The sequence below is a fragment of the Pygoscelis adeliae genome, unplaced genomic scaffold, assembly GCF_000699105.1.
Source record: "Pygoscelis adeliae isolate BGI_AS28 unplaced genomic scaffold, ASM69910v1 Scaffold14, whole genome shotgun sequence".
Taxonomy (NCBI): domain Eukaryota; kingdom Metazoa; phylum Chordata; class Aves; order Sphenisciformes; family Spheniscidae; genus Pygoscelis; species Pygoscelis adeliae.
In genome coordinates, this window is record NW_008825109.1 from 20141477 (window position 1) to 20158962 (window position 17486).

At 39.0% G+C, this 17486-nt stretch overlaps 1 protein-coding gene across 1 annotated transcript in view; it reads left to right on the forward strand.

Moving 5' to 3' along the window:
- COL4A5 (collagen, type IV, alpha 5) overlaps positions 1-17486 on the forward strand; it is a 59851-nt gene that overhangs the window by 10227 nt on the left and 32138 nt on the right. The window contains exons 3-22 of the mRNA XM_009327826.1: positions 1181-1225; positions 1978-2022; positions 2128-2190; positions 2965-3018; positions 3743-3769; positions 5035-5115; positions 6151-6213; positions 6765-6800; positions 6899-6940; positions 7049-7141; positions 9728-9781; positions 9888-9944; positions 12158-12202; positions 12303-12356; positions 12537-12578; positions 13047-13179; positions 13982-14155; positions 15360-15443; positions 16666-16758; positions 17347-17417. Of these exons, the coding sequence (XP_009326101.1) occupies positions 1181-1225; positions 1978-2022; positions 2128-2190; positions 2965-3018; positions 3743-3769; positions 5035-5115; positions 6151-6213; positions 6765-6800; positions 6899-6940; positions 7049-7141; positions 9728-9781; positions 9888-9944; positions 12158-12202; positions 12303-12356; positions 12537-12578; positions 13047-13179; positions 13982-14155; positions 15360-15443; positions 16666-16758; positions 17347-17417 (1356 nt within the window). The remainder of the gene's footprint in view (positions 1-1180; positions 1226-1977; positions 2023-2127; positions 2191-2964; positions 3019-3742; positions 3770-5034; positions 5116-6150; positions 6214-6764; positions 6801-6898; positions 6941-7048; positions 7142-9727; positions 9782-9887; positions 9945-12157; positions 12203-12302; positions 12357-12536; positions 12579-13046; positions 13180-13981; positions 14156-15359; positions 15444-16665; positions 16759-17346; positions 17418-17486) is intronic.

Consider the following 17486-nt stretch of genomic DNA (forward strand, 5'->3'; position numbering starts at 1 on the left):
TCCTAAATCATTCCAGAACTCTTGATTATCATTGGTTTAATAGTCAAAATCTTCAGATGTTGGGATATGACATAGGTTTTTTGTTTGGTTGAATAGTCAGCCAGAGCAAAAGATGGCTCTAAGTTTCCTATTCTTCATCTACACACGTGCTTGCAAACACTACATGCGCGCCTGTATCCTTTCACTAGGTACTGCAGATTAAGGTTAAAGAACAGGTTTGGCAAGGTGCTGTAATGCAGTTTTATTAGTCCTTGCAATAACGCGCTCCATCACTTAGTTCACTGATAAGAGTGGTGTTCGGCTGTCACCTGCCTGGAGGGGTCCTACCACATTGGTAAACTGTTGGTTGCACCTGGTGGCATTTCTGGGCTGGTTTTGGGTGGGGCAATGCAAATGAAGGCCTCGTTAAACCTATGCAGAGACAAGTGAGGAATGCTCCTTGCTTTCCCTGGAGGGTTTCAGTTTATTTTTATTTGCTACTGAATTACATCATTACACTCAGCCTTCCTCTGAATGCATTTATATTTAATATACACAAGATTATCCAGAATCTGCCATTTCTTTTGCCAATGCTCACAGTATAAACTAACAGAAGTACGTCAAAAAGAAGCAAAGAAAAAAAATAGGTAGGTGATAAGAAAAAAATGAAAGTCTACACTAAAAGAAAAGATTAATAACAAAGGTGAAACAACAGAGGAGTCTTGGACTACAAACTTTGCTTATATTTTTATTTCATAAATGCCTTTTCTTTTCAAGATTTCAATATGAAGTTCTGCATTATCATAATACAAAATAATAATGGTACAGTATCATTCACATTTAATCTTGTATATCTTGTTTTGCCCACGAGAGGTCACTGTAGGATATTTGATGAAAGCACACGACACGTATCTGCTTATAACCAATCTTAAATAGCTTTGATTTTTTTTTAAAAACATTTCCTCTAAGTCATGGTTTATCAGCTGTAATGAATACTTTTTAATGCAAAGTCCAACACCCAAAATAAAATAATTTTGAACCCTTTACTGAGGAAATGACAATTAATACAACTTGTAGTCCACTTACTATAAACATGTAGAAGAAATTTTATCATGCTTACAGTTTAATTTGATAGACTGCAAACTTGAGTGTGGGGTTTTTTTTGTGGTTTTTTTGTTTGTTTGTTTTTTGGTTTTTTTAGGGTGATGATGGACTTCCAGGGCCTATTGGACCCAAAGGAATCAGAGTAAGTAATGGTGCAGTTTTAGGGTGATATATTGGAATTATGGATAAAGACTGCCAGGCATTGAGTGGGTCCTCACACAAGTGGTGATTTATGGGGGGGAAAACTTAACTTAAATCTGAAAAGTCATTTTTCTACCAGCTAGAAGAGATTGTATTACTTTTTATAAGTAATACAGGATTGCATAAGTAATACAATCTTACGTATTGCTTGTGTTACTTTCATGAACTCATTAGGGAGAGTAGCCCCAATACTTATTTGATCTGTTTTGCTATACAGGACCTAAACACTCTCCAGTAACTTCGCTTCAATTTATTCTGAAGTAGACACATATATGTAGGGTCTATATGGGAGAGGTTGATTTGTCTGGAAATCCTTTCGGTTTTGTGCCTTTGCTTTTTGTTTTTGTCAGACCCTTCAGCTGGTGACAATTGATGCATCTCTGACTTCAGTGGGACACATCCATTTTCCACACCATGAGTGTTCATTTATTTTCTCTATATATCTACATACTATTACTTTAGTTGTTCTGCATTGTTTTCTCTATGTTTTTGTGGATATTTCCCTGAAAGAAGGGTAAGAACCTTGATGGCTGTCCAGCATGGCATTCTTTTTTTACAGGTGATTCAGATGTTTCTGTTTTTCTTTACTTACATATGCACAAATAGGTTACATTTAGTAAAATCTTGGTAAATCCTTTTGCGCATCCATTCGTACCATACTGTTTAAAACATATGCGGTTAATTTCCTTCTAGGGACCGCCAGGGCTTCCAGGATTTCCAGGAACACCAGGACTTCCTGTGAGTAGGAATGGGCTGTATAGATACAAATCTGTTCCCTTTTGTCTTTCAGGCCCAGAAGAGCTCCCACAAGCTAACTCTTCTTTCCTCTTTTCCACTTTAAAGGGATTACCAGGACAAGATGGGCCACCAGGACCTCAGGGTATCCCAGGATGCAATGGAACAAAGGTGGAATCTCTTCAAAATTCTTAACAATGCAACAATAATATGATAAAGAGCTCTTGTTCTCCTGGCTGTAGCCAATAGGTTTAGTTTATTATGTGCAGCAGTACTTGCTGTTACTGAGTTGTGCGGGTAATTCCAAGATAATTCAGACTTACACACACATCTGAGAGAAGGGGTCATGTTCTGGTACTTAAAGCACAGTTTTGCCAGAAACTGCCGGCACCAAGACACAACATTTATACTCTGCAGCCAATGTATTTAAATTCTTTGTTATAATCCTTAATTTTATAGCTAACAGCTGGAGGAGTGTCTGATAATTAGATCATGTACTGCATCTCATCTTTGTAGTAGACTCTCACTACCAAGGAAAACTCATTACCTAAGAGTGGGACTTTTTAATTATTAGTTTAATAATATTGCATTGAAAATACTGATGCAGTATCCTTGTTGGAAGGAGTCACTTTCATTCTAACGTGTTACCTTCAGGTTATGATCTTTCCATAAAAGAAGTTGATCTTCTATAGCACTATGTGTGTTTTCCATCTCTGTATTATAGTACTTTGCCTGGAAGTATGGGTAAATATCTGAATGTGGAAAGTTCTGTTTCAATCAGTTGTGTGATCTAACAAACTGTTTATCCTATAGCTTGTTACAATACAATTTGCTACTCTGTAGTCATAAGCTAACAATGAAACTGGACTTTTCAGTCAAAATATGTTTATCTGTTTTTGTTATATTTTGGTTTGGTTTTGGCTAATCATTTTCTTCGTCCCTAAGGGAGAGCGTGGATTCCCAGGCAGTCCAGGTTTTCCTGGTTTACAAGGACCTCCTGTAAGTAAAAGATTTCCGCATCAGCTACCTGTAATCCACTGAAAGACTTCTACTTAGATCTGTGAAAGATCAGATAAATATCAGCCTCTTTTTGCATTTGGTCTTTTAATAAATAAGAAATTTTTTTTTTTAATGCTTAATCAGAATATTTTAGATGTCCAATAAAAGAGTGAGCTTTTCTGCTGCATGCTGTGATAAAGCTAATAAAAGGCCCTTTGAATTCTCACATGCTGAGATGCTTTGCCACACCTGCAGAAAAATGCAAATACATGCATATGTGTCAGAGAGGTAAGATCTTGATGCTGTCATCTGGTACATCTAAAGAGTCTTACTAGTGATTAATGGGGCAGAAAAAAAGACAGTGTAGGGTGTTTGCATTATAAAACACAAGGATGTACAGCAAAGTGTCTGTCAGAACCACAGTACAAACAAAGAAATGTAGACGACAGGATGGATAATAGGAGGCAATAAAGAAACAAATTGCTAGGAAATGGAGATGTAGTCCCTTTAATGCTCAACATTCAATGTGAAAATACTTCTCTAATTTTTCCATTTGATTCTGAAGATCATAAAAATTTTATTTTCTCCTGTTTTGCATCTTTTTTTAGCTTTCTATCTTTAATGCTTGCCTCATGGTGTAGATCTGATTAATGATTTGCAAATAACATAGCAATGATTTATTTCTATTGATCTTTCTTTTATTTTTCATTTCTTTTAAACGAAGGGACCCCCTGGTCTGCCAGGTATGAAGGTAAGTGTTCTGTACTCGCACTTCAAAGTACTAACCAGGCATGGGTGTGCAGTGTCATCTGGCATAAGTAACCTGTTTGCTTTTATGCAAGTCCGTGTGCATCCGTTGGAATCCGGAGTGACATTCTGCAGAAAGCTTGGCATTTCTAGGCCACTCCAGTGCAAATAACTGGAAATTCTGCAGTAGTTTTACTCAATTTGGGTCAGTAGTTCCAGAAGTAGCAGACTGTTTTCTGAAGCTGGTTTCCTTGGGAGTGTGAGGGACAGTGTCTGTTTGTGTTGTGAGGCATCAAGTTAGCAAATTGCCTATGAACACCCAAATGCACCAGTAGCCTACCTGTGCATGCTCGAGAACACTACTAGAGACTAAGCAATAATAACTTAAAATATCCAGTGAAGAGAATAGTGCAACATCTTATGTTCCTTTTGGAAGCGTGCTCTCTACTGTATAGGTTACTATGTAAGGGAGCTTTTTCTCCTAATGTAAATAGACTCATAATCTGATTTTGGACCTTAAGGACCCCTTTTATTTTTTTAAGGGGTTTTTCTGTTGTATCCTTGGCCTATTTGAGCATGGGCCAAAGCATCAGTTTTGGTTCAAATCTATTTGAAAGGAAACTTGACCCACAGAATTATTCCAATAAACTCCTGAGAGGACAGCATAACACTGGTGCTGGAAAATTGTGACTATTAAGCTGAATTGTTTTTCTCAGCTCCTTTTCTTCCCAATTGCTTTAAAAGGCAAGCTGATCAGAACGTATACTTTTAAAACAAAGATCTTCCCTGAAATCAGTAAGAAACTGTGCTTCAATATAGAACATGAAGCATGACTATTATAACAGCATACTCAGCATTAATCTCATGAGGTGGGACATTGGAAAAAGCTGAATGAGCCTTTTTTCTGTTGTGTCCTATCCATTGCTTTCACATGGAGCTAGAATGTCTCTTTCTTTTGTGAAGCATTTGTATTTCAATCCCCTAATCTTTTGGAATTTAAATCAACGCTGATATACTTGTACATATAAAAAGAGAGCTTTTAATAGTTGATAGTTTAGCCATTTAAAGAATCCTCCAAACATGCAAGGATCTCTCCTAAAAAGAGCTATTCTTGGAGAATCTAGTGCTTATATTAAAGAGTACTGCTAGGGTGTAGCATCACTCTGAGTCTCTTGAGTCTTAAGAGGCACTATGTGTCCTTTGGAGTCAGAATGGTGATAAAGAATTGTAAAATGTGCTATTAATTAACGTCAGCTCTTTTTCTTCTAGGGTGAAGCCGGTGAAATAATTACATCCTTGCTGCCAGGACAGAAGGGCGACCCAGGATTTCCAGGTCTTCCAGGGATACCTGTAAGTTGTGTAAAGTACTATTAGGCTGTGTTCTGCCAAAAAGATAACATGGAAAGTATTTGCATTACAGCACAACTGGAACATTTGGTGCTAGGGGATCCATATGTTTAAGTGGAGAAGCAGGGCCCACATTTAATGTACCTCTAGTCTGTGGCTTGAGGGAAAGTAAGTGCTTCCATATTACTCTTAATAGGGTGACCCACAGAGGCCAGAAGGGTCCCCGGTCAGGAAAGTGGTATCCAGCAGACAGCAGTACTCACGGTTACTTACTTGCTTCTCTGTTTCCCCTGCCTGTTCCCCCTTCCTAGACATTCTCTGTATGAGTTCTGGAGTTCCCTTCCCTTCTTCATGCTGAGGTAAAGCAAGTAACATCTGCCTTTTTGGGTTGTAGCCACTATTTTGGATGGTGGGAAGAGAGGGTAATGTCTCAGCTGTTTTCTTCATGTTGCACCTCCTGAACAGTGTTTCTGTTCTCCCAGCAGTCTTCTGTGAAAACAGCTAGTGACTCCCAGGCCCTGTGCTTCCCCACTGAGCCATTCATTGCTTTAGTGGAAGAACAAGGGGAGCAGAAAATGAGTCTATCGGACTGGACAGAAGCCAGAGACTCCCATTTCCTGGTACAGAGAGGCAAGCCCCAGGCTATTCTGACCAGACTGAGCCTGTTAGCATTTCTGTTCCTCTGATCTGTGCTTCCCTATTGTCTGTTTCTGGCTGGGAGGAATCACAAATACAAAGTGTTTTGTTGTTCTCTCTCAGTGCATGAAGAGAAAGAAAGTGCAAAAGTAGTTCAAAACAAACAAAAAAGCATTCCCTTATCCAAGCCAGAAAGATGTATTGATGTTGAGAGCAGAACACTCCTAACATGATGTACACTCCTTTAGTCCTTTCCACAAGGACAGATTGGTAGGTTAGTGGTCAGCTACTTTGATTTGACGTGTATGGGATGCCAGCTGTTGGGGGTTTCTTGACGTTGAAGGTCTCACTGTTTTTTTCATAAAAAGGTGCTTCTCATAGCCTCCTCTACTTTCTCAACAGGGCCCACCCGGCTCCGTGGGAATACCAGGTCCAATTGGCCCTCCAGGGCCCCCAGGTTTGACAGTAAGTTTCTTTAACCCATAAAGTGTTAAATGGGGCAGTTACTTCTTTGTTTCATGTCCTCAGAGGCAGGTCAGTAAACTGCAGAGATCTTGGTAGTCAAGACTTGGTATGAAGACAACAGCAACCATGCATTCAGTTCACCCTGGAGCTGCCACTGTGCACATTTAAATGTGATACGTTTGAAACACTCAGCCTGTTCCCAGACCTTTTTGCTTTAAATCAGGCTGAATCTTTGTGCAGGCTCCTTATTTGTGTGAAACTTGAGGGACAATATTTAGCCTATTTAGACCAGGATGATTCTTTCCTTAATGTTTAATACCTGACTGTTTACTTTTATTTGACTCTCTCACTTAAAGGAAGAACTAGTTTCTTACATATTTGTGAAGTTGAATAGCATGAGGAAGAGCTCTCAGGGGAAGGCAAGGTGCCTTGTCAACATGGGTATAATGCACAGGAGTCAAAGTAGCAATGGGTTTTGGGGGGGGGGGGGTGTCCCACAAGGGGGCGTGTAAAATGCTTGGAAATTACTCTGTTTGTTTCCTTTTTAATAGGGACCTCCTGGTCCACCAGGGCTGCCAGGACCTAAGGTATTTTCTTTCCCTCATTGATAGTGGTGGTGGACTGTTTTGTTTTTCTTTCTGTTCATTTATGACTTCTAAGGGCTGATGAGTTATACTTTTTGCAGGGTAATATGGGTTTGAATTTCCAAGGACCCAAAGGTGAAAAAGTGAGTAGGTGATCATGATGATATTTTTGCTTATTACTTTCAAAATACTTATGCATGCCATTTTGGCTTGCATTGCCTGTGACGAAGTGCCATCTTCTTGCACATTAGGGTGAACAAGGTCTTCAGGGACCTCCAGGGCCACCAGGACAAATTGGAGAACAGAAGAGACCAAACGACATTGAGTTTCAGAAAGGAGATCAGGTGAGTGGGAAACTATATCCATCTGCAATGAGCATGTGATCAAGCTGCAACCTCTATTGGTTTGGCTCATATATACTCACATCCTCCTTACTGCAGAAGTTCTATTATTTTTCTCAAAGTACTGACTATTGGGGTTGTTCAGCCTGGAGAAAAGGAGGCTGAGGGGAGACCTTATCGCTCTCTACAACTACCTGGAAGGAGGTTGTAGCAAGGTGGGGGTCGGTCTCTTCTCCCAAGTATCAAGCGATAGGACGAGAGGAAATGGCCTCAAGTTGCACCAGGGGAGGTTTAGATTGGATAGTAGGAAAAATTTCTTCACTGAAAGGGTTGTCAGGCATTGGAACAGGCTGCCCAGGGAAGTGGTGGAGTCACCATCCCTGGAGGTATTTAAAAGCCATGTAGATGTGGTGCTTAGGGACATGGTTTGGGGGTGGACTTGGCAGTGCTAGGTTAACGGTTGGACTCGATGATCTTAAGGGTCTTTTCCTACCTAGACAATTCTATGATTTCAGGCCTGAGTACTTTTCCTTCAATAGAAGGCAGGCCAGTCACATTAGCTCAGTTATTTCCCTTAGTGAAATAACTGTTCTTAAGAAACTCTCTTAAAGGAAGTTCATAGTAACAGTAAAAACAGTTCTCATTCCTTGGAACACCCAGACTGGGATTTTTAAAGCTCTCTGGGGATTCAGATTCCCATTAATTAAGCAGCTATGTCATCCATTGTGAAGAAGTCTTTCAAAAATTTTAATTCAATTTCTTCTTTTTTCTTTTTTTTCTCCTTTTTTTTTCGTCATTAGTGATGCCCCAAGATCTTTCTTCCTTGTGGTCTGAATAAAGTGCTTTCCCTGTTTCTGGCCTCTCAAAAGTAAATATCAAGCCATATTATGACAGTAAGCTCAAACTGTTGGTTTGATTTGTATGGATCCTTCCCCACCCATAAATGCCAAAAAGTCATTGGGAGAGTTGCCATTTTTAAAGTTACTACATTTTTTCCTTTCCCCTTCACGGGGGAACATTTCACAGTACCATTTGATTCTGGGTGCCAGTCATAGACAATCTGAGCAGCACGAGCAGGATCATGGGTGCCTGGATTTCATGTTTTCTTAGAAGTTTCTGTGGTATTCTCAAATACCACCCTGAGTAATAGAGGAGTTGAGGTAGATATTTTGAGTCAAGAGTGGTGAGTGATTGTTTTTATGCTCTGGTTATTTTGTAAATGTCACTGTGGTAACTGAGCTTTAAACTTTAAACTGTTAGTTTCCTCCATCTGTATTTGGATCATTTCCTTTCTTTCCACCTTTTCATCTTGGGAAATGTGTCAGAGAAGAAAGCTTTGGTATGCAGCAGTATTTTATTTTGGCAGGGTGTAGGATAATTCTGCCCTTCATCTTGGTCAAAACCATTTGTTACCCTTCCTTTCAGAAGAACATTAGGCACCACTAAGGCATTCCCTAGAGCTACCCACTGATGTACATTTGCAATGCGCAGTCATCCTAGAAAGGTCGCAGTCTCTGGTTTTGTCTCTGTTTTACTGGATGGCAGGACAGAAGGTAAAGAGCAGCATTGTGCGTCTTTATAGTTCTAGGAAAACACAAGGTGACATTTTGACCACATTGTAGTTGAAGCAAAAAACTCATCTGACTTTATTAGCGGCAGAGTAATTTGCCTCTGTCATCAGGGATCTCTGATTTAAGTTTTACTGGCATTAAGTTATATAAAGGTACAAAATAAAAGCATTCTACATTCCTTCTAAAGCACTAAGACTTACAAACACAGTCTGAGTGCATTGCCTTTGACCAACATTAACAATGATTTCAAAGTTTAAAAATTTGTTTTTATTTCAACAAAGGTTATGCTTGGTAGTACACACAATCAGTAGAAAAAATCAACATTACACTTATTTTTTTGTGAAATACACATGAAGTTCTGGTGTGTACCTCCACCTGTGATCTCGGACTGAAAAATCAAGTGTATAGATGGGCTTGTAAAAGTCTGGGAGGCCTCCAAGAAAATAACAGAAACTCTGCACAGAAACTTTTTGTGGATTCAATAGCCTGTAACTTTTCTTTAGGTTAATGGTGAATAGATTTAAGAACTTGTACAAAGGTGTAACAAGGCAAAATAGAAACCCTAACTTTTAACACAGTGATCCTGTGACACTTTTCTGGTGACACTATTGATCCTGATGGCCTCACAACTTCAGCAATTACCAGTAATCTAATGACTGTTGCTCCTGTAATTTCAGCAGGATCTGGCGTTTGTCCTTTCTTTCTTTCCTTTTTACTTCCTTCTTTTTATTATTGTATAGCAGCTGCAGGCCACAAAACCAGCTGCTGCAGTGCACGCAGGAGGCAGTTGTGTCTTAGTGGAGTGAATCATCTAAATAAACAGGATGAGCAGTTAATAAAATTTATAGATGCACTTGAAGTTCCACACAAAGAAAGAATAAATATGATCCTTTACTGTTCATAGTACTTAGAAATCTGAATGACAGCAAAAAAAGATTCTTTTTAAAAAAAAAATCAAGTGAGCTACTAGAGAGTGATGAAGGCTTTAATCCTCTTTTTCTTTGCCCATGCTTGACAGGGTATTCCAGGTGATCCAGGCCCACCAGGACTTCCTGGGCCACAAGGCCCTCCTGTGAGTAGTCCTCTTTTAGTTCTTTTTTGTTGCATCTGTATCAGAACTGTAAATTCATTCTACTCTGGCTTGTGGGCTCAGTTTAAGATGACGTTTGTGTGTCCAGGGTCTTCCCGGTGGCGTAAAAGGTGAAAAAGGTGAGCAAGGAGAACCAGGCAAAAGAGTAAGTAGTCCGTTTAACCAAACATTTATCTTTCCAATCAGTGTTATCTTTCAGAATTAAGCAAATGTTGAATTCAGGTAGGGCCATCAGCCTCTGGGTAAGAGACTTTTTTTTTTTCCCCAATAACCTGGCAAACTAGTAGATGAAGCATCTGGTTCATGAAAGTGCTTCTAGCTATGGATCTCTCAGTGCTTTCTGATAGAATTATCTACATGTAGATCTTAGTTTTGGGGGCAGGAGAAACTAATTTTGAATTATGTTATCTGGTTACATGTGGGAACCTTCTTCAAAGTTGTTGGACTGCTTGACTGAAGCAGCAGTTTTCTGTTTCCTTTTAGAGAGGGTCTTCATTCACTTTGCTATGTACTGGGTTGCCAAGCAGCATGAGATTGGTATATATTTAAGCTGGTCTATGTAAACTCATTCTCAGTGGGTTTACTTGTGAGGTGAGTCAAAAAACAAAGTGTCTGAACACTGCATTCAGACCAAAAGTCCATTTGTCACTTCCCAAGAGACTGCTTCAGTTTACGTACTATCTGGGGAGGGGACGAGTCAGGATAGCTGCATCTGGGGATAGCATGAGTCGCTTTGTTCCTGTCTAGACTCAAATCCATCCTGGATTTTAAATTTACTCGGATATCACAGCTCATAAAAGCTGAGGAAGATCATAGAAGTGCTAAGAAATAGAATGAAAATAACATGAGCTGGACCAGCAAAGAAAAGACCAACTCAAAGCATTCTGTATTTTCACTCTCACAGCCACTGAACCCATAGTTTCATCAACATAATGGGCCCCTTTGAAAACCAAGACACAAGTCTTGCTCAGGTTAATTGGACAATATATAAACACTGTTTAGAAACATGTTGGTAATAGATTTTCCAATTTCCATAGGAAAAAAATACAATGGAAACAAGTGTTTGGTATTCTAGATAAAGTCCTTCTTAGTTGCTGAGATTTATAGGACGGCTTTGATTTGCCTTCTTTAAGGAACATAACAAATGAGGCAGATTTACAAAGCCAAAATTCTCATTATACTTTGAGTGGGTTTTGAATTGTATTTTCCACATTGCTTCTCTCTGCAAAAGTAAATGGGAACCACATAAATTTGCAAAGATCTGAAAGTATAAAAATCCTGAGGGGAAACGGCAGATGCCTTTTGCCAAAAGCTTGTTTACCAACATTTTTTTGTTGTTTTTATTACTCTGAATTTGGGCATGTTGCATACTTAAAGTGCAGTTTTGCTATTAAGTTACTCCAAAGCTGCCTTTTAAGGCTCCATATGAGTCTGTGTGGCTCAAACCCATTTCAGATATACTCATAAAAATGTCAGTATATGTAATTAAACAGGTAGTTCTGCAAATTCACAGGCAATCTTAAAACCTCATTTTTGAGAATCAGAACTCATCACTAATAATAAAGAACTCACAAATCACGTTATACTCTAATACACTATATCTGTCAGGTCTTATAATCAACTTCTCGGTGACTGAGAGTTGATCTTGGCACTGTGGTGAAACTTAATCACCTATTCTAGTTATGTTCCAGCAGGTGTCCCCCATACGTACTGCTTCTGTAATGATAACAATAGAGTTCTATTTGTCTTGCCCAGTGAATGGTCTGGAGTAAAGCAGAGCTTGCACTCCTTTTATTGTAGCAATGACAAATCTGTCCAGCAAGAATATATGGCTTTTAGAAGTCACTTCTTTGAGCAGAATTGCACTTTATATTTTTGTTGATACTATTCTTCAGAAAATTGCATTTGGTTTAAAGGAGAGTTAAAATTCAAACACAAAAATGTTTGTATTTAATTTCACTCGTCACATTATGCTAATTTCCTAATTAAATATAATGTTCTAGTGTTTAGAGAGTTAGGATCTGTTTTCCAAATAAAAGATTTCTCTAATGTTAAAATAAAGGGAGTTATTAAACACAATGAATCAGTAATAGTTAGCTGGAGATAATTTTGTGCTGTATTCGCGCAACGTTTCTTTGAGACTTGTCATGTTTTTGTGCTCTGGTTTTCAAAATGAAAACCTCAGTTTAGATAACTCCATTGATTATACTTGGTTGATATCTTTGAGGTATTTGTCACAAGGATTGCATTCTAGAGAAAGTTCGGTTTATTGAAAAATGGGAAATAAGTAACACTATTTCCATAAGAATTCTTCACCACTGAAGCATTTTATTTCAATGCATGTTTATGTCTTTGAAGGGAAAGCCTGGCAAAGATGGAGAACCTGGTCATCCTGGTAGGGATGTGAGTACCTCATACATTTCTAATCTAAGCAGACTCCTTATAAGCTTTTCTTCTGATATGGAGAAGATCTGAGCGTGATTATCTGTCTCTTTTCCTGAAGGGTTTACCTGGTGGGCCTGGAATAAGTGGTGCTCCAGGAAGAGAGGGTGAAAAGGTATGCCAGGTTTTTTGTCATTATTGCTATAGTAGCCTGAAAATCTGCCGTCATTGAGTTCAGTTCTGGCTGAGTAGTAATTGCATTGCCTATGCTGTTACAGTGTTGAGGAATATTTGCAATAACCTTCTTGTGTACTAATGTGCGCAGTATAAAAAATGGTCCTAATTTCATTGGTAGGGTGAAAAAGGTGACGTTGGTCCCCCTGGTCCTCCTGGAATTGTAAGTTACTGATCCTTTCTTTTCTTTCTGCATTTGGTTGACAGTGTTGTCTCATCATAGTTCTTGGGTGACTGTGAGTCCTATCTCCGGGTATAGCAGTAACAGAATCAGTAAAGATTTCATATATTCACTAATAGAAACGATTGTTTCCTTCTTTCAAGATAGATTCTGTGCTCTAGGGTTTGCTAGGTTACAAACACAAGGCTAGACTATACCCTCAGACCAGCAGAAATTGAGTCAGCTTCACTGAAGCCTGTTCTAACCATGTTGGCTTGGCAGTAAAAGTGCTTCCTACTGGGGAGTGCTCTTTACTGGAATTTTACCTGGTAATTCAGTGGAGCGGGAAAAGCATCCTGTCATTGGTGTAAGGTTCGAAGTATGTTGAACTTCTCCTCCCTCACATCTCTTTACCATTCCAGTGACTCTTTTCTTGGCAAGTTGTTTCACATGAACATGAAACACTTACAGGTCATTTCAAGACCAGGCATTGGTGCAACAGTGGGACCAAAAGGTAGCAAAGGATTGCCAGGACTTCCAGGAGCCAAAGGGGAGCGTGGATTCTCTGGTAGGCCAGGCCCACCTGGCTTGCCAGGTTCTCCAGGTAGGAGTGCAAGCATTAAAATAAGTTGTATGCTCAAATGTCTGAATGGATATTTAGCTTCACAGTCTTTTCACACTCCTTTTGACAGATGGCCTGAGCAGAAAGTGAAGGCAGAACTATTTAAAGCCACCTTTGAGCTTGAAGGGTGGCCCTTAGCTTATGGGGATAATATGAGGAATTCTGAACATTCATTGTCCCTGCTGCGGTGAACAGAGGATGCTAATCATCAAGGCTGTCAAACAGATACTAGCTTAATGATCTTAGGGGTAATTTATCTCATATCACTTACCTATAACATACATTATCCATTGCCTTACACAGAGAAAGTATTGTGTACCAGAAGTCTGGTACCTGGCCATCAAACCTAGTCTCTGCTGTACATTGGCCAGTACTAAAGGAGGTGATCTGAGTCTACAGTGGGAGTGAGCTGTGACACCTGGATTTGCCGTATACGTGCACAGAGAAGAACATTATGATTCTAATGTTACAGCTTGTAAATGCTCTTTTTTCCATCAGTATTCCCTTTCATTAGTCCTGTTTTAGTTTTTTTCCTTCATAAACTTAGTTGTTGAGTCTCAGGTCAATTTTTCAAACAAAAATCTCTGAAAATGCAAAATGTGTGTATGTTAAACACTGCACATCAACATGTAGTTTGATTCCATAAAAGAAATGTTATGGAGTACTTACGTGGAAAGACACAGTCTCATCTGTAGCATGTTATTCATTGTATATCATTGTCATCCTTGCAAAAAAGTGATGTAAACCTTTGAGCTATCAAGGAACTAAGTTCTTCTTATCTTAGGGATCACTACTGTTGGACCTCCTGGCCCACCTGGCTTACCTGGTGAGAGAGGACAGAAGGGAGATCCAGGTTTACCTGGTGTTTCTATTCCTGGGCAACCAGGACTTGATGGACCACAAGGACCTCCAGGACCACCAGGTCCCCCAGGGCCACCTGCACCATCTGTTCCTCCTGGTAAGTGATGACCACGTAGACAGCAGTAGAAAAGACTGAACAGCTTTGACATTCATTCTTTTTTTTTTCTTTTTTTTTTTTTAATTCTACCTCCAAAGGTGTAGTTTGTCAGCAGCTGAAGCCCATGAGATTCCAAGCTATTTGTGTACATTCTCCAAGTCGCTCCCATTGCAAATCAGGATATTTGTAGGAGAACTTTAGCCTTAAGGACAATTACAGAATTTGGGAATTCAATGGTGTGAGTTACAGTCTGGCTTTGTCACGCCTCTTTCTACCTCAAGTGAGCCCTGCTGTGACTTCTCTGTGAGATTCAGCTAGACTGGAGGAGAAGAAATCTTGTCAGACTTGAGGGACCTTTGTGCTAACTCACACAATACTGACAGTGCTCCAGGGCCAAGCAGATTTGGCCCAGATGTACAAAATTAAGTATTTTTCCAATTTATGTTACATCCTATTTAATCCCACTAATGAAAGTTACATTAGAATTTGTGCTTTATAGCAGGAGGTAGCCACTTTGACACTGTCTTGAGTAAATTTAGCTTTCATGATATGATCTAATAAATGTTTGGAGGGATTATTCCCTACTAAGCTGTGATACCAGGAGAGTCAAAGGAGTAATTTTTCACAGAATTCCAGTTTCATTTGATAAATATTCTAGTGTGTAAACTGCACAAAACTATCTTGGGAGTGGACACTTTGGATGGAAGGCTCTTAGCTCCTTTTTGGTATAAGAGAATTAGGGAATGGGAGATGGAATATGAGAACTGGAAAGCTGTAGTGGGGAGGGGCTAACATGGTTCAGGGAGGAATTTAGTGTCTAGGTGGCATTGGCATCTTGAGTCCCCTCACTCATGATATCTAATACATGTGCTTTTATGATATGAGGCTGAATAGCAGAATGCAGTGTAGAGATGGAAGTGTGTAGGCTGTGAGTAGTGGTGGGAGGTAGTTGAGGTTGTTGAGGAGAACTGATGGTTGTTGTGTAACATCACTGATCGTTGCCTTTTGAGTTTGTATTACATTGGTGGGTTTTCATTAGCAGTCCTCTGTCTGAATTGCCAAAATGTTTGGTCTGTGATTGTGTGGGTATATTAGCATATCCACACAAATATTAGGCAGTACATTTTTGTACTGAATACATGTATTTGGTGCTGCTGTCAGTCTAACACAAATTGATCATTAAACCTCTCCCGATTCTCCTTAGGTGAAGGGTTATGTGAGCCGGGGCCGCCAGGTCCTCCAGGAATTCCAGGACAACAAGGCTTTACAGGGGAGCGAGGCCAAAAAGGTGCAGTGTCATGACTATCTTGGTTTTCCTCTTTTTGTTGAAGCTTGTTAAGCAATGTAAAGCCTGCATTAAGTAAGGATAAACAGTGTCTCTTCCCACTAGGGTTGAGTGCAGGTATTTTCTTTTTCTGAGTAAGAAAGCCGTTTTGTTTGGACATTTATTGTTAAAGCACCGGAATCTCAAAGTGACTGAGGGTACAACCAATGCTAGGGCCTAGCATGGATCATGATTAAAGTAAAATTTGACTTCAGGTTTATGGGTGCCTCCCAGGTAGATAGAAACCAAATGCTTAGTAATAGCAGTTGCCAACTCTACGTGAAAAAGTTTTATACTTACTTCATTAATAAATTTGACATTTTTTATGGAAAGCAACATTGAAATTATAAATGCAAGATTCCTAATATGAGTTGGTCAATCTACAATGAGTTTGTTTGTTTAGTAAGCAAAAGAAAGACAACTTTAATGTGTATCCTTGTTTCCAAAAAGACAACCTGGCAATGAGGATGCTGATGTGGGTAAGTGAGAATCTTTTCCTAGCTCAACCATGGACATCCTAGATGACTTTGGGCATCTCACTTAATTTTGTACTCCTTTCAAACAGAAGTCTTTTTTCTCATGGAGATTGTAAGGATTAATTAATTAACCTAAATGAAGTGCTTAAATACTACATTGATGAATGTCAGAAAAGTCTGTATGTGAAGGAAATTCCTAAGTTTCTTGAAACCATTCTTTTTTTTTCTTTTTTTTTTAAATGAAAAAAGTTTAGCCTATTGTCAAATCAATGAAACATTCCCAGTGTTTATTTTGCACTCTTGGAGTTTAATTGAAGTTTGGGATTTTGATATATGTGTTTTAGAGTTGTAGTTTGAAGTGTCAAGTATCTACTTTAGAAGAGGACTCTTCTGCTGAGAAAATAAGTCCACAGTTTCATTTTTTATTATTGCAAGCATTTTTTTGTTTTAATTTATTTTGCACTATCCTAAGTAAATTATAATCATATCTGGTACTGGTTGTCTGACTCCTAGCAACCAAAAAGCTTCAGTTTGGCTTTCATGGGGGAAGCCTTCTAATATTTAAGTAATCATATAATTACATAAAATAGTCATTTTGGACTTGGTATTACAGATCGGTAGCAAGAAAACAATTGCTGTTGTGCTGAATTCTTTTAATGTTTTCTAAGATCTGATGCTCAAGTATGCTTTTTCAATCCAAATTTTTTTAGGTGATCAAGGAGACACATGCTTCAATTGCATAGGAACTGGAATAACTGGGCCTCCTGGGGAGAGAGGACCACCAGGAGCTCCAGGTAGTCCAGGTAAGGCTGTTGTCTTCGCTATTTTGCTTAATATGTTCTATAAAGTCACTTTTGTATCTGAGTATCTGTGTATAATGCTAATGATATATCTGTGTATTGTGTGCAAATTCAGATGCACAGTTGCCAGCTCCAGTATATAGTTGGTGCATGTCCTGTTTTGCACAGCTGGGGAGTGTTAGGAAGAAACAGGCTGGATACGTGTGAAAAAATCACTCATTTTTTGAAAATCTAGTCTTTCAAAAAAAATTCTCTGATCAAAGACAGACTTGCAAGCATTCTGCATATTGAAGGTTTATGGTCTGCTATAGATTTAACTGAAAGAGAGAAATTAACTTCTACTACTTGCTATTCCTGAAATGACAGAGGAGCTGGAGCTTTTTCAAAGTGTGACATTTTTTGACACTAGTGATTTAACTTAGAGTTGCAAATTTTGTTCTGCTCAAATAAAATCACGTTCTCCAGAAAAACCAGGCTAAACCTTGCCTGGTTTTAAAACAACTTAGCTATTATCTTGTGCAAACAGCATGCTTGATATTTAAAGCTTCTACAATTATATGTTTTTCTTTTATGTTTTTCTGCACTACTCAGGTTCTCCTGGTTTTCCTGGACCAAAAGGTGAAAAGGGCCTTCCTGGATTAACTGGCCTTGTAGGGCCACCAGTAAGTGGTGGTGTTATGTTCTGATGGGAAAACAGTGTCTCATTTGTCTTGCATGTTTGGTAGATCTGT